General features: G+C 38.8%; 1 protein-coding gene across 6 annotated transcripts in view; it reads left to right on the top strand.

Moving 5' to 3' along the window:
* The window catches only part of LOC129747393 (neurexin-1-like), a 113,500-nt gene that overhangs the window by 57,491 nt on the left and 28,834 nt on the right, over positions 1-27,175 (top strand). For all 6 annotated transcript variants that reach the window (XM_055741605.1, XM_055741635.1, XM_055741627.1 and 3 more), the window contains exons 3-6: positions 5,486-5,646; positions 6,258-6,284; positions 17,432-17,590; positions 17,682-17,834. In XM_055741605.1, coding sequence (XP_055597580.1) covers positions 5,486-5,646; positions 6,258-6,284; positions 17,432-17,590; positions 17,682-17,834 — 500 coding nt within the window. The remainder of the gene's footprint in view (positions 1-5,485; positions 5,647-6,257; positions 6,285-17,431; positions 17,591-17,681; positions 17,835-27,175) is intronic.

The following is a 27,175-nucleotide window of genomic DNA, read 5'->3' as shown; positions in this document are numbered from 1 at the left end:
GTTACTTCCAATGTGCTCAAAACATTCTGTTGGCCACAGCGATTGTTTGGGTGCAGGACGATTCTGGTCGCAAGGTTCCTGCGAGAGCGCTGTTGGACTCTGGATCAGAATGCAACATCATTTCCACGTCACTATCCCAGAGGTTACGAATCCAACGTGGAAGCGTGCAGGTGCAAATCAGCGGAGTAGGACAGGTTCCTACAAATACAAAGGAGAGGGTGCGAGCTACGATCCAATCACTTCAATCTGATTACTCGCAACCGATGGAGTTTTACGTTCTGCCCAAGGTAACGGAGGACCTTCCCACGTCGAACATTTCTATTTCTACCTGGCGCTTACCAGATGAAATCAAATTGGCTGATCCGGACTTTTTCAAATCTAATCCTATCGATCTTCTTCTTGGTGGCGAGTATTTTTTCTGCTTTTTCCCAACAAAGCAACGGATTCAATTGGGTGAAGGACTTCCAATGTTGGTTCACTCAGTTTTCGGATGGCTGGTTACTGGTCGATGTGGTGTAAGCAGTGGAGAGGCTCCTATCTTATGCCAGCATTCATCAATTTCACAATCCTTGGAAAGATTAATGAGCAAATTTTGGGAAATCGAAGAAGGTCGGTCTTTGTCTAAATATTCCGTGGAAGAAACCCGATGTGAGGAAATTTTTATTGAGACGGTAAAAAGAGCAGACGATGGTCGGTACATAGTTGGATTGCCGAAATCCCCCGAAGCTGTGGCACGTCTCGGAGATTCGAAATCTGCTGCTTTACGAAGGTTGCTACAGTTGGAACGGCGTTTAGGTCAGAATGAATCGCTGAGGAGCGAGTACAATGATTTCATGTCTGAGTAAAAAACGAATTTAGTGATTGGTATTTTTCTCAGTTCACCGATTATACGAAATTGGTTCGAGCCACAGCATACTTTCGACGTTTTTTGAAGTACCTACGAGCCACAGAAAAGAAGAAAATAAATTCGATACCTCTTTGCGCCCAAGCAGAACACCGACTGGTTTGTATGATACAAAAAGATTATTTCCCCAAAGAATATGCCGCTTTACAAAAAGGTAATCCTGTGCATCGATCATCCAAACTTCGTTGGTACGTTCCGAGACTCGACGAGGATGGAATTATTCGCATTGGTGGCCGACTGCAAAATTCCGAACAGCCCGAAGATGCGAAACACCCGATGGTCATCCCAGGAAAACACCCGTTTGCAGAGCTACTAGCTGATTGTTATCATCGCCGTCTACTACATGCCGGTTGTCAACTGCTGTTGAGCACGATTCGACTGAAATTTTGGCCGCTAGGAGGAAGGAATTTGTGTCGAAAGGTTATCCACAAATGTTTAATTTGTTTCCGAGCAAAACCCAACTTACAACAGCAATTTATGTCCCAATTACCGAAAACTAGAATTACCGTTTCAAAACCATTCACCAACACTGGCGTCGATTATTTTGGGCCAGTTTATATTCGACAAGGCTTTCGCAAAGGTCCCGTGAAGGCGTACGTGGCCGTCTTTGTTTGTTTTGCCACAAAGGCAGTCCATTTGGAACTAGTTTCCGATTTGTCCACCCCGAGATTCATCCAGGCACTTCGTCGTTTTATAGCAAGGAGGGGTAAATGTAGCAATATATATTCCGACAACGGAACGAATTTCGTCGGTGCCCGAAATACGATGAAGGAACTCATCAAGAAGCTGAAAACCCAAACTCATCACGACGAAATCCAAAATGAATGCAGCCAAAACGGTATCAACTGGCACTTCATTCCCCCTGGTTCTCCCCACTTTGGCGGACTCTGGGAAGCCGCGGTCCGATCCGCTAAAAAACACCTCCTTCGCGTGTTAGGTACCTCCTCCGCTTCCCAAGAAGACTACATCACTCTCCTCGCCCAAGTTGAAGCCTGCCTCAATTCGCGCCCGCTGACCCAGCTCACCGATGATCCCACCGACCTAGAACCGCTCACCCCTGGCCACTTCCTCATTGGATCCTCGATGCAAGCACTCCCCGACGAAGAATTGAGCAGCGTTCCTGAGAATCGGCTAAACCAACTTCAGCTCAAGCAGCAGCAACTCGACCGTTTCTGGCGACGGTGGAGCACCGAATACCTGACACAGCTTCAAGCTCGTGTCAAAAATTGGCAGCCTCCTATTGACATCCAGCCTGGCAGACTCGTCATCATGATCGACGAAAACCAACCCTCGATGAACTGGAAAATGGCCCGTATCCATCAACTTCACCCTGGTGACGACGGTGTGACAAGAGTCGTTACACTCAAGACTGCTAAAGGCTACACCAAGAGGGCCATCAACAAGATTTGCCTTCTTCCCATCACCACGGATCCTGCAGACGAGCAGAAGGTTTCTGAAATGTAGTCATTTCAGGGGGGTCGGGAATGTTTATACAAAAGCCCCTCGACCCGTTCATCGAAGCTGTCAGCTACTACACCGCACTACACCAGCTCACTAAGGTGAGCTACTACTCAACGGACCCGAAGAGCGAACACAATGATCGTCGACTAGCAGCAGGAGTAGTAGCCGAGAGCACCCGACGATTTTGGCGCGATCTCCCGAAGCAGTTGATCCTCGGCCGCGATCGTCCAACCATCGCTAGACATCGTGTTTTTCTATTTCGTAGTATCTAAGTTAGCCATTAAAGTAAAATAAAGCGAAAGATAGAAATATTATTGAATTTAATAAACAAGGTGTTTCCAATATTAAATACGCGCGTGTGAATCTGTGTGGCCTCAGGATTTGGAAAAGGCCAATTTCATCCCGTAATTCCCAAATTTGCAAACCATTTGGACGGTAGGATCTACCGTATGCAACCATAGATCCTATGGTAGGATCTATTCGCCAACATCACATCCCAAGGTACCTTCGACAAAAAGAACCTGGTCGGTTCTCCATCACATATTATAGATATATTCATACCACTTCTGGTAACTGAAAGTATTTTAAAGATTTTTATATACATTTTTTTTATTTCCCCGACTAAAAACAAAAGAGTTGTTTGAAAATGGAGATGAAAACTTTATGAATTAATATATCAAATAAAAAAGAGCGACTCAAAAAGCAAACGAGCTAGATAAGCGATCCAATGAAAAAAAATTTGCCTCCTATTGAAAATAAAAAGTTAGGCTCGTCTAGAAGAATCAACTGTCAGATATAACAGAAAAACAATTGAAGCTTTATTGTGGCCTTACTCAAATCAGCATTTAGCAGCTGATACCCTTTGAACATCCTGCGCGAGATTAGTTGTCAATAAGTACAACAATATGTTGATTAAAAATGCCACAAAGATGGTAAAACGACTATAATCGAAACAAACAAAAAGAAAATTGACGCTCTCTGGAGCCACGACTAAAATGTAAGAGCTTATAACCCAACTTCTTCAGATTCACTTAAGAATGTTTTTGTTGAATTGCTTAACGTATCCAGTTGCTGATCGCGAGAACGCAAATGTAAAAATGGAACTTTTGCTGACAGCTTCAATTACTCTCTGGAGCCACGATTTTCGCACTTCATCGTTTGAAACCACCTTGAATTTTGCATTATTCATCACAGTTGATTATTGAAAACGACTTTCACTACTCTTGAATTAATTTTAAAGCGCTCAGAAAGTTTCTAAAAGTTTAAATGATGATTAAATAAGTTAGCCATCGAACAGCGCGAGCACTAAAACTTAGCTCAACGGCATAAACGGAATGCGAAAGCCATTACATTTTTTCTAATGTGCGGCTCTCTTGTCTCCTCGCTTACCTTGGACAAGGGTCAAAACATTCCATCTTCGCTAGCTTCATTAAAAATACAGTTAAGCTTTTCAATTCCATACGCAATGTCTGGATCAAGGTGGTCTTCTGTGGATTTTTCAAAGTTGACCCAATTGACTTGATCGTAGATTGAACTTTGCTTGCGGTTGATAGGTATATAAGTGAAGAGTTTTCTCTGATAGTGATTTGAATCAATTTTCAAAGAATTCGAAAGTAAATAATTGTAGCAGAATATTGTATGACAGTATGAGTTGTAACGTTTTCAAAACTTTAAAAATTTGTACAAACCGGAAATGTAGCGGTTTAAGTTTGGAGTGTCAAATTAATACTCCAAGTACACTAACGGGTAAAAAATTCTGATCCATCAATATGACTTCATGATAACTGGCTTAGAAGCAGAAACCGAAACCATATAGCCTTATTCTACAGTTGTTTCTCTTAAAAGTCGGCCAACCGACCGACCAAATCAATGCACTTTTCATTAACTTCAGGCTGCCCATTGTTGCTAACCACATGAAGGCAAAACCTCCTAACGGAAAATCTTCCCCATGTGTGCCAAACATCAGGAAAAGCGATTTCACTGGTGACCCCATCCAAACAATAGCACTTGTCGAATACGGACACTAATCTTTGTTTAAGTTTATTTTTGGAATAACTTTTATTACATTTGGAATGTCAAATTTGTATAAAGTGTTAAATGGAGTTTAAAAAAATATCAGCAGGGATTTCGATTTATTTAGAAATGTCCTAAGTGAAGAATCCTTAAAGCATCGTCCACATTCAACTAAAAGCAACCGAAAGGCAACAGCAAATTGTGGAACGCGAAAACCAATCGATCAAAAAGCTTTTAGGGGAAACATCATCATCATCATCGTCATCATCATCGCCACGCCATCATCATCATCATGAGTGCTGTGGCCCGTGGCTGTGACCCAATCGAGTTGAGGCAGCCAGGAAAAGCCTTTGCCAAAAACTAGCTAACAGCGCGACATGCAATTTGTTTGGCCAACTTCATTGCCCGCGAGATTTACGACGACAAAGGAAGACGGCGATGGCGGCCCGAAAACTTATAGGAAAAGCTAATAACCCCATACATACTCTTGGAATGTTCGGGGGGACGAATAAATCTGTCACGAAGTCGGTTTATTTTTTTTTTTTTTTCGTCTCAAGTTTGTAAAGCGCGCTTTCGGATTCGAAGCTTAACTCAATCACGAATAAAGTTCTTTTGTAATACAGTCCGACTCGCTGGTGCTTTCATCAACAATAAAGATTCAATTTAATGCACTTGCATGATTCAACAATTGTCTGGGGTCAAGATGTTTTACAATTTAACCAGTACCACGTGCTTCAAGCAAATGTTCTTAGGTCTACCGTTTATCAATGTGTCTCATAAATTTAAACTTCCCATTGCGGAAACAATTCTTACACTCTTGCCAGCAGAACCTCCCTAGTTATAACCAATCGAAAGCCATTTCCTAGAGAAAGAATCGATTTCTTTCGGAAAAGCGCTCAAGCAACTAAAATAAATACACGACTAACCTAATCTCGTTTTCTTTTTCTCCTCAATCCCTCAACGCCAACAATAAACTACCGACTACATTGATCGTATTTAATTGCTACTGGTCGAACTTCTTCTTGCCCACCCACCCCATCAACATTCCCCCCCGTCCTCGATTTTTGCGGTGGCGGCGTGGAATTGCTGGTGAAAAAAAATAACCAGGCCACGGGACCGATTACCTGAACCTGGCCCTCCGGGATGGCGGAGTGTCGCTTACGATGGGATTGTCCAACGGCAAACAGGAGATGCACATCAAGCCGGCCCGGGTTCGCTTCGACGACCACCAGTGGCACAAAGTTACGGTGCATCGGCGGATACAGGAGGTAAGCTTCATTTTATGTGGTTCTTCTTGTTCGAATGACCGAAATCGGCTCTTACATTCTTGCACTGTGAGTTTTTTTTTTCACGTTCAAGCGAAAACAATAACTTCCGAATTTCAGTTTTTAATGGAAATAGCGAAAAACCCAAAAACAATTCAAAAAACAATGGTTACGTACAAAGTGAAGTTTAGGTGTCCGAGACTACGACCCTAGGGATTTCATCAACAAAATAAGCAACAATAGCACCAAATCAAAACGAATCCACTTCAAAAACGATAACATTAAAAATCAACCTCTATGTTTGCAACATTAACCATCTTTTTCGAACAGTGCAGTAGAAGACGCTCTAGCAACGACCATACAGCACAGAAGAAAAAAAACTCAAATTAATGAAATTTTGATGACCCATTGCAGCGAGCAGGCTGCCTGTCGACCTGCATCCGGTGCAGTGTGCAGCAGCCCCAGTTGTGAATGATAATTGCAAGCAGTTCTATTTTTGAAATTCCATTTCACGACAACGACGATAGCCATCATTTTCTTTCTCTTCTTCTCGTTTTTTTTTCGTGTGCTTTTAACGTCCGCCTTGTGCCATCTCGTTCCCGTGGATGTAATAGATTTCATCGATAACCAGCTTCTGTCGGGTAAGTAAATTCTATTTACGATTCAAATCGATTTTTGAGACCTTCGATGGAAATTGTAGGAGTGAACTGAATTTAGAAAGTTTGCCATCCTTTGTTTTGAATGATGTTTTAACCATTTGCAATCTATTCTGACAATCGAGTGCTACACTCAAAATCTTCAAAAATTTAAAATGCTTCGAGTATTTCCAACATGATTTTAAATATTCCTGATGTTTCAAGGATTTAATCAATTTGGAAATATGAAAGTTTTGAAAGAAATAATAATTTTCAAATACAAATCGCAATTGACAGAAAAGTTAACAAAGGAGCTTATCTTAAATTTGTTAAAATAAAAACTAAGGAATCGATGCTAAAAATAAATGAAAAAATAATTTCAGAATAAGAAGTTGTATACATTTTTGTAAATTGTCAACATTGTCGAAAAAAACATTTTTTTATTCTCAGTAAGGTTAATAATAAGGTTACAAGATTTAAAGCAATTACAAGTATGAAATTTCTAAAATATTGACAAGCTACCTTTAAATTACAAAAAAAGAAATCAAATTACAGCTGTAAAATTGCCAAAACTTTCAAATAAAAAAAACGGGTACCGAAGGAAAATACCAAACATCATGAAATTGATAAAAACGACATGAATGTATGTATGTATGAAAACCCACCAGTGGCTGATAGGTCTTTCGACCCGAGTCGATACGGAAAGACTCGATTCCACATTCAAATATTGTTAATTGCAGACTACCACTTTCTTGGGACAGGTTTGAGCCATTTTACTCCCTTCCAACTGCTCGAAATAAAAAAAATCCTTTATATTATTCATCATTATTACAATTTACCACACTATCAATGTAACCGAATTCATAAGAGCAAGTTCATTGGTGTTGGGAGAAAGTGGTAGAAATTTTGACATTTTAGCACATTTTGAAAACTTTACCATGTGAAAACAATTCAAGATCCGTGGCCTTCAAGAGTTTTTACAACACGTGTTGTATTCTCGCATGCTGTGATGCAAAAATAGCTCGATTTCTATCACAAACGGCTAAAATGGAAACCGTGCTGTAAAAAAATTAACGCCCAAAGATCTTGAAAACATTTTTGCATAGTAAAATTTTCAAAACGTGCTGCAAGTGTCATAATTTCTACCACTTTCCCTCAACACCATTGAACTTGCTCTAAAGGAAAAAAAACCTTCGAATAACAACTATAGAAATTTTTCAGGTCCCAGTAAGCCAATTTAGCAGGACGTTTTGAAAAGCTGAAAATAAAAACACTTTTTTCGCACCATTAAACCTGGTTTGTTCTACTAAAAAACATTTCCCAATTTTTTAAGCTCAAATCTGGAGAAATGCACATCCAATTTCATTGGGAACCAACTTTTCTAAAATTATTTTCTTTTTTGGCTTATTGGCGGACATTTCCAAGAAAACAGTGGAAGATCTGAGGGACAACTCACTAGCCAGAATATTTTCCATTTTTTTCCAAGAAACAGCAATGGCGAACCCACGCTGGTAGGATTATTTATAGTGTTTTACAATAGTGCACATGTTTACAGCATCTTTTTTCTAACAACTTTTCTTTTTGGCCAACTATTGGCGATCTTTCCCAAGGAAACAGCGACAGATCTGGAGGAAAATTCACTACCATGATAGCACATTTCTCTGACTTCAATTGCTCACCCGCGTTGGGAAAATATTTTGTTTCACCATATCACAATAAACTCCATATGCAGTTCACAAACATTTAAGAGCAATACAACTCTTAATCTAACATTTAAAACTTCATTTAATTAAAAATTTTCACGGAGCTCGAATAAAATGCGTGCGATGTCAATAAAATCAAAGCCTACTCCCCAAAATTGATAAACATAAAATGAATAACAAAAAAAGCCTACAATGACTAGAACGAAAGGTGAAAAAAAATTTCAAACATGACAAAAAAACTAGTTTTTCAGAATTGATAAAATAAAGAATAAAATATAATGACATACACATCAAAAAACATAAAATTCACCATTGATAGTAGAACGGTATAAATCACAAAAAAAAGGAAAATTAACAAAAATGATAAAAATTAAAAATAATAAACCCGATTAACATGATAACACAGTCTAAACTTTCACAATTATTGCGAAAATTGACGAAATCAATATCAAACAAGCAATTCCACATTTCGGATACGCGCTTTACAAAAAGTATGCCTAGGCAAATAGGCACGTTATGGGGTTCTGGGTTTGAGATGACTGTGCTGCATTGTGCAATAGGGAAAAAGTGTATAAACCGCGAAGAAATTCAATATCTTCCCTCCTACACGGACCAAATATATGAAAATATACTTTGCTTTAGTGAACATGTCCGAAAAATCGATTGGACACAGTTTCAGACGTCACACGAGCTTATTTACAAACAGAGATTTGGTGCCTTTTTAACCAATAATTCTCCTTTATTTTGTGAACAATTCAGAAAAACACTACCTTGAACTAAAAAAAATTGCACAAAAACGAACCTCTCGTGTGTGATTTTTCCCGAGAAATCAAATTGGGAAAATTTAAGCCAATACAATCTTCGGAAAATGGAGTTATGGCTGACTCTACCCTCGATTCCCCTATATTTCTCATTAAATTATGGAAAAAGTAACCTCGGATTTGAAAATTTTGAACCAAATTAGAGCTCTCTTATGTAATTTTTCCCAAAAAACGAATAAAGGCTATTTAAGCCACCGCACGCACCGGATAATGGAGTTATGAAAAAAAATTAGACAGAATTTTTCAAATTGTCATAATTTTCCAAAATAAAAAAACTGACAAAAATTCTTAAATTGACCGAATTCAAGAAATCGAGAAAAAAACACAAAATTGACGAAATCAACAAAACTTCTAAAATAACTTAATTTACAGAATTGACAAAATACATAGTTGATTAAATTAACAAGATTTGTAAATCAGATAAAATTGATAAAATAGGAAAAAAAATGGCAAATTGATAAAATGGACGAAAATGCCAAAAATCACAGAATGAAAATAGAGTAAAAAATGACCAAATTGAAAATTTTACGAAAAAAAGTTTTTTGTGGTAGAAATATTTGACTGGAAATATGTTTTTTCGGGGAGTTTTTTCGGCTTGCAGTCTTGTTTTGAGCAAAAGCGACGTTTTGATTTACGGAAACCTAAATCATAACGTCGTTTTTGCTAAAAACAAGACTGCAAACCTTAAAAACTCCCCGAAAAAAAAACTTACTTACTTACTTGATGATCCCGCGCCGATCCTCCGGTGCATAGGGCCGTGGTAAAAGACCTCCACTGTTGACGATCTGGAGCCAGCGTCTTCACTTGGTCCCAGTCAAGTTTCTCGTCGACAGTTCGGATTTCAGCGGCTAGGCTTCGCCGCCACGAGTTTCTGGGTCTGCCTCTTCTTCGATGACCTTCTGGATTCCAACCAAGCGCCTCTCTGCAAATCTCGTTTTCATCTCTTCGCAGCGTGTGCCCAATCCATCTCCACTTACGTTCCCGAATCTCGATTTCTAGCGCCTTTTGATGACACCGGCGATGTAGTTCCTCATTTGAGATCCAGTTGCCAGGCCACCAAGCGCGGGTGATATTCCGCAGGCAGCGGATTACAAATACTTGCAGTTTTCGCGTCGTTACCGCATATGTGCACCAAGTTTCGCACCCGTACAGCAATACGGATTTGACGTTTGAGTTGAAGATTCGGATTTTCGTTCGTAGAGAGATCTGGCGTGACCGCCAGATGTTTCGGAGACTCGCAAACGCAAATCGGGCCTTTCTGATCCGGGTTTCGATGTCTTTTCTGGTACCACCATCAGGCGTAATTTGGCTACCAAGATACTGGAAGCACTCCACTTTCTCAACTTGTTGCCCAGCTACCATGAAACTGGAGGGATTTCCTGTGTTGATCTCCATCGACTTGGTCTTTCCGACATTGACTTTGAGACCTGCTGTCTTGGAACTTTCGGTGAGGTCGTCGAGTTTGCTCTGCATATCTGGTTGTGTTTGGGCGAGCAAAACAATATCGTCAGCCAGGTCAAGGTCGTTCAGTTGCTCTATTGATGAAGGATTCCACGGCAATCCTCGGTTCGGTGCACAGTCGATCGATCCAGGCAGAATCTCATCCATTACGATTAGAAAAAGTAACGGTGATAGAATACATCCTTGTCTCACTCCAGCAGTTACCGGGATTGGTTAGGACAGGATACCGTCGTGCAAGACCTTGCACGAAAATGCCTCGTATTGTGCTTCGATGAGATGGACTAGTTTCTCTGGGACCCCTCGTCGCCTTAGAGCCGCCCAGATGTTTTCATGGTTAAGTCGGTCGAATGCTTTTTCGAAATCAACGAACACCAGCAGAAGAGAGTCCTGGAATTCGTTGATTTGTTCCAGTATGATTCGTAGCGTTGTGATGTGGTCCACACATGATCGTCCGGATCGGAATCCAGCTTGTTGCCGTCGGAGTGTTGCGTCGATTTTCTTCTGGATCCTGTTCAGGATCACTCTGCAAAGTACTTTGAGGGTTGTACAGATCAACGTTATGCCTCGCCAGTTACCGCACTCTGTCAGGTCTCCTTTCTTCGGGACCTTTACGAGGATACCCTGCATCCAGTCGGCCGGGAATGTTTCAGTATCCCAGATGTCAGCGAAAAGACGGTGCAACATTTGTGCTGACAGGGCAGGGTCGGCTTTCAGCATTTCAGCAGGGATGCAATCGATCCCAGGTGCTTTGTTGGATTTCATGTTTTCGATTGCCGCTTCTATTTCAGCCAGCGAGGGCGCTTCCGAGTTGACGCCATTTATGCGACTTACTGTTGGCGCTTCGGCCTGCGGGTTTTGTTGGCCATCCCTATTCGTGACTCTGAAGAGTTGTTCGAAGTACTCAGTCCATCGTTTGAGCTGATCTGTTGATCGGTCAATAACTGACCTGCTCGGTCTTTTAGCGGCATTCTTGCATTAGTCCTTGCACCACTGAGGCGGCGAGAGATGTCATAAAGTAATCGGATATCTCCATTGGCGGCGGCTCTTTCTCCCTCTTCGGTTAGGGAGTTTGTCCAGGCTCTCTTGTCTCGTCTACAAGCTCGTTTAACTGCCTTTTCCAGCTCCGCATATCGTAAGCGGGCGGCTGCTTTGGCTGACCCCGTACATGCCATGCCTGAAAAAAAAAAACGAAAATAAAAAAATAATAACACAAAAATACAGAAATGAAAAAAAAAGTGAAAATGAAAAAAAAAATGGTTTTGTATTAGAAAGGCATCTTATATATTTCTCTCGGGTTTTTTGTGTAAATTTTTAATTTTTCATGTTATTTTTATTATTTAGTCAGTTCACTCATTTTATTTCTCTGACCATTTATTAAAATAGACAAAGTTGGCTAAATTGACAAATATGATAAATTTAAAAAAAAGGCAAATTGTTTCAATTGAACAAATTTATAAACTAACAGCATTAACAATTTGAAACTTTTTCAAAAAGTCAAAATTGTCTCAATCGACAAAAAAACATTTTTTTAACTGACATTCGTTTTGAAGAACAGTTTTCAAGTATTTCGGGTTCAACGATTCGAAGTGGATGTGAGTAGTCATATAAACTCAGTTAAGTTAAGCTAAACAACATTTTTTATAACTGACAAGATAGATAAACTTAAAAAAAAATCTCATTAATGTTAAAAACTACCAATGGATGATATAGACTAAGTTGATCAAATTTAAAAACTGACAAAATATCAAAACTACCTAAATTTCACAGGTTTAAAAAACTGAAATCATAAAATTTTTCAAAATTTAATAAATTTAACTGTAAAATCGATAGAATTGACTATCTTTTCAATGTTGGCAATTCTATCAACTGTGGAACTGTTATCATATTTTTTTTATGAATCTTACAGTTTTCTTTAATGAAAAACAACCCAGTAACAAAAATTTCCATGAAACAACCAAAACACGTGTTTTGTTAACCGACCAGAGGCTACCTGTCTTGCAAACATTTAAACCACATCTTATACTGGCCATAGCCTACTTGATTCACAAATATTCGCAAACGCCAAATTTCGAAATACCATTTACAACTTCTTCGTTTTCCAACAACAACAGCCAACTGTCAGAAGAGAGAAAAAAAGCTCGCGCAAAACTCGGAAAGCCAACTTCAAATTAACGCTTCAAGCCAAAAAAGTGAACAAAACTCGCTTTGCCCCTGCTTCGGTTCGTAAGTTGAAATTTCACGGGATGTTTTCCGCTTTGCTGAATTCCGTGCCCTAATTTATGACGTTATTTGCATTTTTATTTACTCCACCAAATAGCCGCAGCAGTAACAGTAGCAGCAGCAGTACCACCACCAGAAGAAGTAGGTTTCTGACTGGAAAGTTGAGAGAGAAAAAAAACCGAAATCCTTACGAGTTCCCGTGTAGGTTCTCTACTCGCCTATAGCATCGGTGGCGCTTTATGTTCACTTTCTCACTTTTCCAGGAGTTGAATTTTGAACGAACAACCGGGATGCCGCTTTCTTTTGCTTTTTGTGCCCGGAAGCTGCTGAGATATCTTGCTCCCGGAAGGCAGCCGCCGTACAGCATTCGCATTTTGAACAGTTCTTTTGTAATGGAATTCATTCCAGAAGTTTGACAGGTTAATTTTTAACGGTTTTCGGATCCGCCCAAACTTTAAGTAACGAGTTTTAATTTTTTGTCTTTTTTTTTAATTGTATTCCTTGTAAAAAGAAGTTTTAAGCGAAAAAAGTTTTTAAATAGGAAAATTTTCAGAAATTAATAACTGAGGTCTGTTGAAGAGAGATACCTACCCTGTACTCAAGTAACTTTCAATTGGTGTGAGGCAATGAGGTTCTGTAATTCAATATTAACATATGAATTCACTTGACGCATAATTTCAAGTAATTGAATTGCTTTTTCGGGTAATAAGTTTAATGAATGGGAACCCCATTTCGAATTCGGACTACTCTTGCTTATCGAAACCATAAGTCTGATCGTGCTCTGCTTAAGCACAAAACCGACAGCCAAGTCAGTCAGTATTATTCAAGGCTCGAAATTGAAAGTTAAATTAATTTTTGCTTCGCTCACCCACGAATTCTGTCCTTTCAAAACAGAATACATATTGTCGTTCATCGGAATCGGAACCGGCGATGGCTGCTTGACTGGCTGCCAAAATTCAATTCTACGAAGTTTCTACTACCCCCACAGTCGGTCGATTGGGTCGTCGTAGGAAGGCAACCAAGCTCACATGCGAAAGTCAATCAATTGATTCAATTGATTGTGCTGCCTCGGGAGTCGTGTTTCGTGGAAAGAAAAGAGAGAGAAAAGCGGCTCAGAACCTTTTCCGAAAGCACACGACACGATTTCTTGGCGCTGCCTGATGCATATCGGATAAATTGATCCATTTCCGCTGTCACGGAAATGGTGCGATATAATCTTCATTTAAATTTTCGACGATGATGAATGGAACGCGGCTGCAGCATTAACTTTGGTGAAGTTGGGGGAACTGTGCTTGAATCGTCATAAATAGAGCTTTTCAGAACAGTTATTGGTAACATGGTGAGAACGGTTTAGGACTGAATGAGTTCTCCAGAAAGACAATCAGGACATCGGGAGGCCAAACGGCTCTTCTGAAAATCCGTCAGGTCTTGAAAAAGTCTATCAGATCTCTCGAAAGTCTGACGAAATTTCTAAAAGTCAACTAGCTCATTTTGAAGTCATTCAGTTATTTTCAACGCCAGACTATTTTTCTGCGAATCAGTTAGCTATTCAAAAGAATGCCAAATCATCTCGAAATCAAAAACTGAAAAAAATAAATGACAAATTGTCGAAACTATCAAAATTGTCAAAATTGTTAAAAAAGTCAAAACAGTCAAAATTTTCAAATTTTTCAAAATTGTCGATATGGTCAAAATTGACATAATTGTCAAAATTGACAAAATCGTCAAAATTGTCAAAATTGTTCAAATTGTCAAAATGATTCAAATTGCCATATTGTCAAAATTGTCTTATGTGTCAAAATTGTCCATATTGTCAAAATTATCAAAATTGTCAAAATTGTCAACATTGTTAAAACTGTCAAAAATAAAATTGTCGATGTTGTCAAAATTGTCAAAATTGATAAAGTTGACAAAATTGACAATATTGACAAAATTGTCGAAATTGTTATTGTCAAAATTATTAAAATTGTCAAAATTGTCAAAATTGTCAAAATTTTCAAATTGTCAAAATAAAATTTGCAAAATTTTAAAAATTGACAAATGTTTCAAAATTGTCCAAATTTTTGAATTATCAAATTAACAAAATTGTAAAAATTTTCAAAATTTTCAAAATTTTCATAATTGTTAAACTGTCAAAATTTTCAAAATAGTCAAGATTTTCAAATTGTCAAAATTTTCAAAATTGTCAAAATTGTTTAAATGGTCAAAATAGCAAAAATTTTTAATATTTTAAAAAATTTCCAAATTGTTACAACTGTCAAAATTATCGAAATTTTCTAAATTGTATAAATTGTCAAGATTGTCAAAATTGTCAAAATTGTCATATTGTCAAAATTTTAAAAACTCCTAAGATTGTCAAAAGATTATTAATTATCAAAATTGACACAATTGTCAAATTGTAAAAAATGTTAAAATTGTTAAAATTGGCGAAATGGTAAAAATTGTCAAAAATTGTCAAGATTGTCAAAATTTTCAAATTGTCAAATTGTTAAAGTTGTCAAAGTTGTCAATGTTGTCAAATTTGTCAAAATTGTCGAAATTGATAAAATTGTTGAAATTAACAAAATTGTCAATATTGTCAAAAAGGTCAGAATTTTCAAAATAGTCAAAATTGTCAAAATAATTTACTTAAAAAACAGGTGTCCACTTTCTATCGTCAACAATTCTTTCACAGCTGATAACCCTGTTTTGGAGAATAGAAGTTCAATTCCATCCAAAATAAAAAGGGCAAAACTGACAACTTCAAGGCCGCAACAAGACAAAATTTTGAACTGAAAAAAATGATCTTCAGTTCTCTAACTGAACTGATTGGATTTATAGATTTTTCCCAACTTTAAAATAAGTGAACACGGCCTGGCGCTTATCACACGTCCAAAACAGCCTTCAACTGCGTATTCATTCATTGTGCAACGTCAGCCCGTTTTTGCACACTCGAATTGCTGAAATTACTACATCACACTTCCAGCATCAAAGCATTGCTCGCTCTGAAAAGATCTTTTCATTTCAGCAGGAAAAATAGTTCATAGGACTCGTTCTTTTTCCCGCTTCAGTGCCTTCCCTTCGAAGTGTTATACTCTGACAAATTCAGAACTTTTACTTCACCCAACTCAACAGTTAATGGAAGTAGGGAGCCCCTTACAAACAGTGTCTGTAGTCCTATTGTTTGTCTCTGAGTAGCTAAACCCTACTGGGAAACAATTGTCTCCTCATCGCAACCTTTGACAGCAGCTGGGCAATTTCCTCCGCTACAAAGCAAGCCGGGTGTTGTGTCACATCACAGCACAGCCACCGGGTACGTGATGCATCAAAGCAACCCAACGAGCGGGAATTAATGAGTTGTCACATAGTAGTTGATTCAAGTTTACCCCGACAGAGAAGACATTAATTCTTCTGTGTAAGAGACGCTTCTTGGCGTTACTAAAACTGAAATGAGAACGCCCGCTCAAACTTTAGTACTATTGCCTATGCAAGACTGCAGCGCTTCTGAAATAAGTCGGTAAATGGGTGGGTGGATAGTTCTAGCTAGCAGAGTGTTTATCAACTGTTGGTGGAAAGCTGACTTTCTCCCTAATGCCGTTTGACAGGTGATTGAACGAAGTTGGCGCTGCTGGCATCCTAATGAGCAACAGCACGCACCAACTAACTTCGCCAAACCCCACCTCTTGAATGGAGATGTGGGTTGCTTTTGATGGAACATCACTTCCAAACGCAGCAGTTCCCGACACGCGAAAGCACATCATCCTTTTCCGAAAACCCTCCCGGAACGCGACGAAAGAGTAGGTACGCAAATAATGAGACGCTAATTGGTATTAAGTTTACTCATTATATTTCTTTCGCTTTTCACTTCTCATCGCTCTCGGAGTCGGGGGATGAGTTCGGTCAAAGTTCCCCCGATAGCAGATAGAAAATTTGTTTTTTGACATTATGCCCCGGGAAAAAAGTTGTTGGTACCTACCTCGTCTCGATGGGAGACGGACAGCACGGTTGTTGGGTAGCAGCTAAGCGGAAACTTTGGACGATACCCGTCTGAACTCACTCACAATACTTGTCCAAGCATAAGCAGATGAGACCCCGGTAATGAATCGATGCTGTAACGACGGAAAGATAAATTATATCTCTCTAGTGAGCAAGATGAATGATGATAGTAGAGTAGTAGGTTGTATGCACGAGATAAGTTATGGAAACTGGAGATTGCCAGCTGTGTAAGTTCTCCGAGGAGTACCTACATAAGTTTCGACGTAAATTGCAATTTTGGAATGTCTGCACCTACATAATTGTCAAAATTTCGACCAAACATAAAGGTTTTAAAAGGTAAAAAATGCTCAGCCTTGTGATAAGTTTCTATAGCAACTGTAGTGCACATCCATCAATGCGTGCTAATTTAGCGTAATTATCTGACGCACAATCAATAAGGAAAATCAATTAAGAAAATGTCACATCTTGCATTGGCTGATTTTTATAGAGGTTCTGGAACAATCTGTTTTCTTTATGGAGGTTTTTTTTTAATCCAGTCAATATACCTTCTAAGGAGGTAATTGAAATTATTTTCACTGAACAAAGTATGTAAAAGCAGAATAATGCTTCCAATAATTAACTATTTCTTTAAAATGTTTTATAGATTTTTCGTATAGATCGTAATTATAACGTTCGTTGGGATGAATAAACCCTAGAGGCTTAGAATCCCAAATAAAACAAAAAAAAAATATAACGTTTGAAAATGTCTATGCTTCAAATAATTGAACTCATAAAAGCTTCCGATTCTACGATTTTTTCAACATCCTTCAACAAATAAACATCATTAAAAGTTGATATCCTTATTTAGCTCCCGACGCCGACGATGATGGTGGCAAACTTTCCATTCGATTCGCATTTCCTTTCCCGTTTTCGCTAACTTATGAATAACTTTTGTTTCTCTGCCGTTTCTCGCGGAACTTACCACTTTTCGCAGCTGGTGGCCGTGGTGGACGACGTCTACACCGACCATTCGCACATCGCCGGAAAATTCACCATGCTGTCGTCGTCCCGGGTCTACGTGGGTGGTGCGGTGAATCCGCGAGCCTTGCTGGGCGCTCGGGTGCACAACAACTTCGTCGGCTGCCTGCGGAAGGTAAGAAGGGAGAATTTAATGAATGAGTAGTTTTTCTGGGTGGCGGAATTGTTAATTTTGTGTTTTTTGTTTTTGCCTTTCGTGCCAACAGGTGGAATTTTCGGCCGACACCCTACGGTTGAATCTGATCGATTTGGCCCGGACCGGTTCGAAGCTGATACAGGTTGCCGGACGGGTCGACTATCAGTGCCCCAGTGGCGATCCCCAGGATCCGGTTACCTTCACGACCCGGGAATCGTACTTGGTAAGTGTAATCTCTGATTGATTGATTTTACGATATTATCTGTGAAGTGTCAATCGTGTAAATCTAGGTTAGCACATATTCAAAATTGCCATTTGACTAATGTCCATGTTCCAGTAAGAATCATAAATTTCTATCCTGTGGCAATTGAGATCGATGGCTGTAACAGGTTGAAACGAAAAAATCTGAAATCCACCACAGAGGGGTGGTTGCGTGCATTCAGGCGCTACACGTTCCTGATTTGTTTTTCCCGCAATGTTCAACCTTGTTTCCATTCAAGAACCCTAGTAAATCCTGACTAGAAGCCTATCATTAAGAGGAGAGAGAGAGCCGTTACAGGACCCAAAAATTGAAGCCGTGGTAGGGTAGATGGTGACAGTTCCATCCGAAAACTAAGCTGATAAACTCAAGGTTCACTCTTCCTCTAATCATCTTCAGCTCCGAGATTTGTATTTATGTTAGACAAATCAAAAATAATGAGTTCTTTCCCTGAATACTTCATCAAAAGTCTTCGCAACATAAATAAACCAGCCGGCGGAGGCTTTATACACTGTACGAAAAAATAACAAATTTTCAGCAAATTTCTAACCCCCAATTACCGTAAGTCGGCAGACAATTGTGCATTTCCCGAACTCATAAATCGGTACAAATTTTCAGCTTAACTCGAGTTCCTAGTTGAAAAACAATGAAGTAATTATTTTCATTGTGTGCGCTCAAAGAAGGGAAAACGTGGTGTTGGATGCTAATGGCAAATCCTATTTATCCTATTTGGGCCTCTTCGGGCGCTGCGCCAGCCCAGTAAGTGAGTGAGTGTATGTGTGCAGCCAGCCATTTACGTCCTGGCGGGACACAACGAAGTTTCGATGACGCTTGGTGCCTGTTCCCGGTGGAGGAAAACAACCCCGGAGTAGAACGACTGCCATGGGGACACAAGGACGGGTTCATAATGTATGCTAATTACCCACGGTTGAACATTTTCATAAATAAATTATCTTCCCGGGGGTTTCATTCCGGTTCTGGAGGAACCAGGTCTGGGTCTGACGCTGGAGCTGGCTCGTGGAGTTGAAACGCTTCGCCTTCGCACGGAAGACATAAATTGTTCTTAGATGTTTTTGATAATTTGAACACGTTTCGAGTTCATATTTAATATGACAGGCGATGTTTTTCTGTGATTGCACCCGTAAGGTTGAATGACGAATCGACTCGTTCCTGGAACGAAAAAAAAACTGTATCAATGTTATAATTGAATTGTTTTTTTTTTTTAGATTCAGCTCTGTTCTGAATTGTTAAGCCCTCATAAATTATTACCAGGCATTAAAATCTACCGGATGGTTGCTGTGAGTAAGGCAAGGAAATCGCCTTGATTCCAGCACCCACGTGGGCTCATTTCCTCGATTAAATTTGTAAATCTTCAGCTTCGACCAACTTTCATTTCGTTTTTGTGTTAAGTTAAAGTCATTTTTATCAATTCCAGAGACAACTTTTTTTGTACAAAACTTAACAGTTCACCCGCAACCAAATAACAAAAAATCCAAACCCGCCAAGGGGAAAAACACGATTTCCGTCAATGATTAAATCAACTTTCACCGTAATGAACCCTCCAAGTTTTGAATTATCCGCAAATATTCCCCGCGGGTCAATCCACGGTGGACCACCATGGCGGCTGCTGGCTGTCTGGCGGGGCACACAAAAGGCAGCACGGAAACGGAAGAATGATTAAAATCGAAGCAATCCAAAAGTTTTTTTTTTTCCTTTTTCTCGCTTTATGGCAGAAGAATTCTACGAGGGCAAAAGAAAAATGGTGCACCCGATCCCAGGAGGCCAGTTTTTATCGTTTATGGGCGTCTTTTGAACCAGTTGGTACACGCTAGAAATTATTAAACCATTTACGATTCAAAAATAACCATTTTTGACCTTTTCCCGGGAAATGTCATTTTATGAGTTCTTCATGAGAAGTCATAAAATGACTTCTTGGGGAGAAGTTCGAATATGGTTATTTTTCAACCGAATGGGATTCTGGAGGAGAAGTTGAAAAATGGTTATTCTTCAACCGAAATTCAAATGAGCTGCTTTTTCAGATTCATGATGATTTCTCAAAAAACTGTCAATAACAATCAGAATTTTTAAATTAAGTATTCTTATTTATTTATGATTCTCAAAAAAATTATAAAAAATCAATCGAATAATTGAAATTGTCACCAGCTTTACACCAACAGCAGCCGAATCACCTGGTAGCAGAAGTAAAATTCCCCCGCGAGCGCTAACCAAACCTGATAAGAAAAAGAGCTCCTGCGGGATGGCCAATACTATTATCACTGCTATTTTTAACGGGGTGAGGGGTGGAGAAAGAGGGCCTGGTGAATAATTTTCGATTGGCTGGTGATGTTTTTTCAAACATACCGCTTTTCAAACAACAGCTCCTTCCGGATGGTGTGATAAACGATTCCTTTTGTACTTCCATTTGCTGTGGCTGGAAACGATGGACCGGTGAGCGAGGCCTCGTCCTTCTCAATGTTGTTGATACTCCCAACACGGAATTGAACCGGATTCATCCAATCGGTACCCTGAAATTTTTTATGATGTTGGAATCGACAAATAATTTGAATAAATCACTTACCTTTCTCCATCTCCTACAAATCCGAAGTTTCCACGATTCCCAGAACCGATTTTTCGGGAAACTGGATGCTGTTCCGCGGAAGAAATCAAATTGCTTTATGGGCGTTCGGCTGCAATTTGAACCGTTTTCAAAATGGCGATATAGAGAACATCAAATTATTCAACCATTTTCTGGTTTATACTCGAAAACTACCAAAATGGTTAAAATTCTTTCAGGAAAAATTATTGAAAAATAACCATATTGGCGGATTTGAAGTAAATATCATAAAATGGTTATTTAAGAACTATAAATGGTTATAACAAATCGAGCGTGTAAGGTAAGCGGGCTTTCTAAATCGTTCAAGATGAGTGATTGTCGCTTTGTGACATGGTCATCGAAAACTTCTTTTCGATGCTGTAGTTAAATGGTTATTGACTGCAGTTGAAAGAATAATTCTAGAATCGTTCCTAGATTGAATAACGTTTACCCTACTGTGAATCGTTACGGACAGAATTCGTACAATTGAACCCCGTTTCACCTTTGTGTGAAAGACGGACTCAATAAAATTATCACAGCTAAAACTCATCATAAAAGTTACTGGACTTATGTATTAATCCAGAACAATCTTAACATTGTTGCAGGCTTATGATCAATCAGTGGTCCAATTTCATTGCTTGCAATTTGGCCAGCTTAACCACTCGGTTTGTTGTCTTCATAGAGTTGTCAGACGTTCTACTTTAGAAGTACATGTCCTATTTTTTTACTCTTTGTCCTACCGTCCAAATTTGAACAAAAAAGTCTTACATTTCACGACTTGTTGCGACAAAAAAGTATGTTCGAACTTGTTGAACACCTTGTATATTAATGAAGTTTTTTGGAGTAAATATTTCTTGTTAATTTTCAAAATTCACTAAGATAATGAGGGGTAGAGTGTCTATGCCGAAAATTCCCGGGAATAGAAAAAATCAAGAATTTACAAATCCTGGGAAACGATCAAAACATCCGGGAATTCACTAACTCATAGTCCATAATTAGAGCTAAATTTCCAAAAATTTACATGATCTAAATTGTAAAAATCGGTTAAGTAAAATTATTGTTCTACCATGACACAATATGACAATATGACCCTTAAAAAAAGCAAAAAAAATGGACTGCTGTTTTGGGATGGTTTTGAAGACTTCTGATGATTTTTTGTTGTGTGTGTATTTGCCCTTACCATCATCGCATCAAATGTCAATTGACATAAACAATGCAGTTGTTCAGTATATCTTTTATCTTTTTTATCTTACTGTCGTTGTTTCGTTTTTCTATTTTTTAGATAACTTTTGGAAACTGGTAGAAATTCATAAATTAAATTTGTGCAATTTTTTGGCCAAGCTATAGAACATTACAAATTCATTGAAAATAAAGGTTTTCACTCAATAATCAACTTTCCGAAGACCACGAGTAATTTTGATTTCCGAGAAAAATGTTATTGAAGGTACAATTTTTAATCTTCATAAAACGGAAATTTTGACGAAATTCTAGAGAAATTTCAATGAAAAATTTAGTTTTTGTTATTTTTAAAACCATAAGTCAAATCGTTTCGCAGCTTTCAACAAAGTTGTTACCGACCTAGCGTCTTCACTTGCTGCCAGCCAAGGTTCTCGTCAGCTGTGCGGATTTCAGCGGCTAGACTTCGCCGCCACGAGCTTTTGGGCCTACCTCTTTTTCGATGCCCATATGGATTCTAGTCAAACGCCTCTCTGCAAATCTAGTTTTCATCCCTTCGCAGCGTATGCCCAATCCATCTCCACTTACGTTCCCGAATCTCGATTTCTAGCGCCTTTTGATGACAGCGGCGATGAAGTTCAACGTTTGAGATCCAGTTGCCAGGCCAACAAGCGCGGATGAGCAGTTTTCGCGTCGTCACCGCATATGCGCACCAAGTTTCACACCCGTACAGCAATACGGATTTGACGTTTGAGTTGAAGATTCGGATCTTAGTTCGTAGAGAGATCTGGCGTGAACGCCAGATGTTTCGGAGACTCGCAAACGCAAATCAGGCTTTTCTGATCCGGGTTTCGATGTCCTTCTTGGTACCACCATCAGGCGTAATCTGGCTACCAAGATACTGGAAGCACTCCACTGTCTCAACCTGTTGTCCAGCTACCACGAAATTGGAACGATTTTCTGTGTTGATTTCCATCGACTTGGTCTTTCCGACATTGATTTTGAGACCTGCTGCCTTGGAGCTTTCCTTGAGGTCATCGAGTTTGCTCTGCATGACTTGTTGTGTTTGTGTTTGTGTTCCACGGCAATCCTCGGTATGGTCTACAGTCAATCGATCCAGTCAAGATCTCATCCATTACGATGAGAAAAAGCAGCGGTGACAAAATACATCCTTGTCTCACTCCAGCAGTTACCGGGATTGGTTCGGACAAGACACCGTCGTGCAAGACCTTGCACGAAAATGCCTTGTACTGTGCTTCGATGAGATGGACTAGTTTCTCTGGGACCCCTCGTCGTCTAAGAGCAGCCCAGATGTTTTCGTGGTTCAGTCGGTCAAATGCTTTTTCGAAATCAACGAACACCAGCAGAAGAGAGTCCTGGAATTCGTTGATTTGTTCCAGTATTATTCGTGGCGTTGTGATGTGGTCCACACATGATCGTCCGGATCGGAATCCAGCTTGTTGCCAACAAAGTTGTTAAATGAGTTAAAATCTTGAAAATCAAATACTCAATGGCTTTCGTAAATGATGTCAGTATAGATGTAATCGTATAAACTCAAATTTCTAACAATTGTAAAATTCATTTTTTCACAACGTTGTAGCTCTGAAACAAGAATATCTAAAAAATCGAAAATGATGATTGAATGAAGGATATATTCAAAATCAGCTTTTAGTTTTCATGTAGGTTTATCAGTTTTTAGTCATCAAATTTCAACACGCCATGTCACCAGAACTAAAGGTGATAGATTAAAAATCCGATAGTTTTTCTGAATTCAGAATCCAAAATTTTCCCGAATCAGTTTTTTTAAACATAGGCACCGAAAATGCTGTTCCCATGTATAGTATTCAGTATAAAGAATTGAGAAGCATGAAAATACTAAATGATAATAGGCACTTAAACAGAAAATATGATGTTTTAAAATCGCGATACTAGCAAAATACCATTTTTTTTCAGTGTCCTTTTAATAATTTGTTTAAAAATATTTGAAAAAATCGGTATTTATACCGATTTTAATGTGGAATCACTGGCTTCAATAATGTCAAAGGTTTATATTGCGAAAGTATGATCCCGATTCAGATCTCGCCTGGAAAGAGTAGTTGAGAACGAAAGTTTAAAAACTTGACATGAATCTTAGAAGTAATTCAAAATCGATAAAAGATGAAAAATTTGGATATCTTGAGTGCTTTTAACTCTTAAATTGGCCTCAACCTATCCGCATCGTAATTCAAATAACTCCTTAGCAAAAAATTGAAAAATTGACTATAATGACTTTTTCACACAGTAAAACTTGAATAACTTTGAACCAACTAGTTATAACTATTCTTCTGCAAAGTTGCAATTCATAATATTATCATAATATTATTTCATAATATTGCGTATCTTTTGAGTCCGTTTCTGATTGGAAACTTCATTCAAAAGTACACTTATTTATTGATTGAAAATATTGTTTAGGGGTCTAAATATTGTTTAGGGTCTAAATACTGCAGAATTATACAAACAAATTACGAGTCCGAAACAATCTCCAAAAAATTTACAGTTTAAAGCTTACATTACAAATAATGTTTAAAAATATAACAGGCACATGTTTGATATTTTTTCAAGATCTAAGAATTTTATTAGGAAAACATGTCGAAAAAAAAAGAACTTTTTTCAAAAAATTCAATCAGTGCGACCTCCAAACATCATTTTTCTGAGTTGCCGCCATGTACATTTTTTTACACCCTAAGTTATTATTTCAAGGTTGAGACCCTAGAATCCCAGATATAGTTCAATTTCGGGCAACCCTTATACACACGCAGAGCATTGACCAAGCAGATCAATTTATCCTATGCTGGTGGATGTTTCCATCCTCTTTAATATTGTGATGGGACAGGGATGGACATGAGAACGTTTTTATTTTGTTTCCTTCAGTCATACGCATTTTGGTTGAGCTAGGAGATTAATGCCGGCGGTCTCAAATAGAATCATCGCCGCTGATGTCCACATCTTATGCCAATGACGTTGAAATATGGAGAACTCATGATTGGAGTCAAGGCTAAATTTTGGGTTTAGAATTTACCTTTACAAAAGTGAAAATGACAAAATTTTGAAAAGTAATCATGAACATTGTGTAGATTGGCCCAAAAACTGACCTGTGCAAAATTCCAGCTCAATCGGACTTGATTAAGGAGTGCCTCAAAGCGCTCAAAGTTTCGTTTTTTCTTACTCAAAAATCACCTAAGAAAATCGGAAAAATCGAAATTTGAATTTCGATGCCAAATGACTTAAAAATGCATAAAACATCGACATCTGGTTTTATTTTGTATTTTTTTTTTTTTTTGTCAAAAATCGAATTGAAAAATTTAAAAATCACCATAAGAAATTCGAAAAATCGAGATTATAAAATTTTATGTAAAATTACTTGGGAATGCAGGAAACGTCAAGATCTGATGTTATCTAAAAATAAAATTTGACCAAAATCGGTTTTCTATGAAAAGGCCCGTTTTCCAGAAAACGGAAGGAGCCCAAAAAGCCGATTTTTGGGATTTTTTTTTCGATATAACACCGGATCTCGAAGTTTCATTTCTAAGTCATTTAGCATCAAAATTAAAATTATGATTATTCGAGTTATCTCCTTTGATGATTTGTAAGGGTCAACAACCGATAGTTTAAACGCTTCAAAGCACCCCTAAATCAAGACCAATTGAGCAAAAAATTTTAACAGGCCAGTTTTTTGAACGAATGTGCAAATCGGAATTCGACATGCCCCATTTGGTTGCCACCCTAATGCGCCCATACACAGTAAAGCGACAACTAAAAACTATAGGATTTCAATATAATTTCAAGCTTCAATCAGATCATCCTCATATTATCATAACTAAAGATGTCTAGAGCTTAAGTTGATCTCAGTCATGCGGTTGTAGGGAACTGAGCTGAAATTCACCAAGGGAACCACCAAACGTTGAGGTTTATGAGAATAAATTGCAAAACTTATTCCTCACCACCCGCTACGTGTCGTCGCCCTTTCGGTTCCACGGTGCGGAATGAAAGTTTTCGGTTTAGGAGCAACAAATCTTCATCCTGTTAGTTGTGCCCTCCGTTTTTGTCGGACGGGAAACTAAACATCATAACTCTCCGTCAAATTGTAAAATCATCGTATCTCAAAATTTGCCAATTTTGTTGTTAACAAATTGATACAAATAAGAAGTGCACTGTTACAAAACGCAATTTCCCGAGTTTTTTTCTTCAAAGATAGTAGATTGCAATGATGGTTTTTCTACGAAATCCACAAAATAATATAAATATTTCAAATACTTTGCAAGGGATAATTCTGATGAAATTTCATTACCGATCAGCAGTAGTCGTTCAACAAACTATAGGATGTTCCACAGCCAGATGCTGGGATTCCCAACTTCATTCTTTCCCAGAGAAACCCCATTGTGGTCTTGCAAAATGGAGTAAAAGCGCTGTACAGTTTGCGGTTTTTGTGGCGGTTGTTGTTGTTGTTCACAGCCTTTCCACGTCAGTCAACTAGAAAGCTAGCCAGCCAGCCAGTCAGTCAGTCAAACTGAGCTAAGCCACCTCGCTCTCCCCCTGTACAGGCAGTCGCAAGTCACAAGCAGTTCGCCCTTCATTCAACGCAATTCGTGATGAAGACAATTGTTGTCAGAGTCCCCGAGATTCATCCCCCGCACGCAGATCCTACTTACATCCCAGCCAGCATCCACTATGGTCTGGTTGCCGGAATTCAGGCGCAAACTGGGGAAATTTGTACCAGAACTAGTTCAGTTCAGTTCAGCGGCATCCGTCGTCGTAACTAACTAACATAGAGAACCGAGTCCCGGATGGTAATAAATATCGTTGATGTTGTGGCACATTAATTTTGCCCGGATTTGTGCTCGAGTGGAACGGAATGGATTCATTACACAATTTCGCCTGGATGTGAAACGCAAATGGGGCGCGCGCAAGTTTGGTTTGGGGGCTGGATATTTTTTCCTCTGTTTTTGGAAGCGAAGGGGGAGAGAGAGTCAGTTTGAATAATGATACGTAGAAGCGTTATTTTTTCGTTTTATTTCGAAATTTGGAATATGCCCATTTGGGAGAGACTGCTTTTGATAGCCTTTTTGGTTTTATTTTCCGGAAGTGGACCAACTGAAATGACAGTATCAGTTCGAATTTCGAATGCAACTTTTAATTGTTTGATGATCCGATATATGGGATGCGATTCGGGTCGTGATAAAATCAATTCATTTTAAAGCTGTCTCTCAGTAGATTCTTTGAAATTTGCTGTCCCAACTAAAATTTTCGTCGATGACCTGCTTGAGCAGTTCCAACAAACTTCGTCCTGAGCAAACAGAGTGCTGTATGTAATATAAAGCGGGGGCCTTGGGTATTCACTCCCAGGAACGTAAACGACTGGAAATAGTTCATAAACTATCATGATCATAACCAACTGATAAAACCGAGGGAATTTGGGCGACTTTTGCTGGACAAAATTCACTAGCAACGCATCAGCAAAAGTGCCCGGAAGATTACGGATTGGTTTATGTAAACGGGA

The sequence above is a fragment of the Uranotaenia lowii genome, chromosome 1, assembly GCF_029784155.1.
Source record: "Uranotaenia lowii strain MFRU-FL chromosome 1, ASM2978415v1, whole genome shotgun sequence".
Classification (NCBI taxonomy): domain Eukaryota; kingdom Metazoa; phylum Arthropoda; class Insecta; order Diptera; family Culicidae; genus Uranotaenia; species Uranotaenia lowii.
This window is presented reverse-complemented; position numbering and strand designations above follow the sequence as displayed.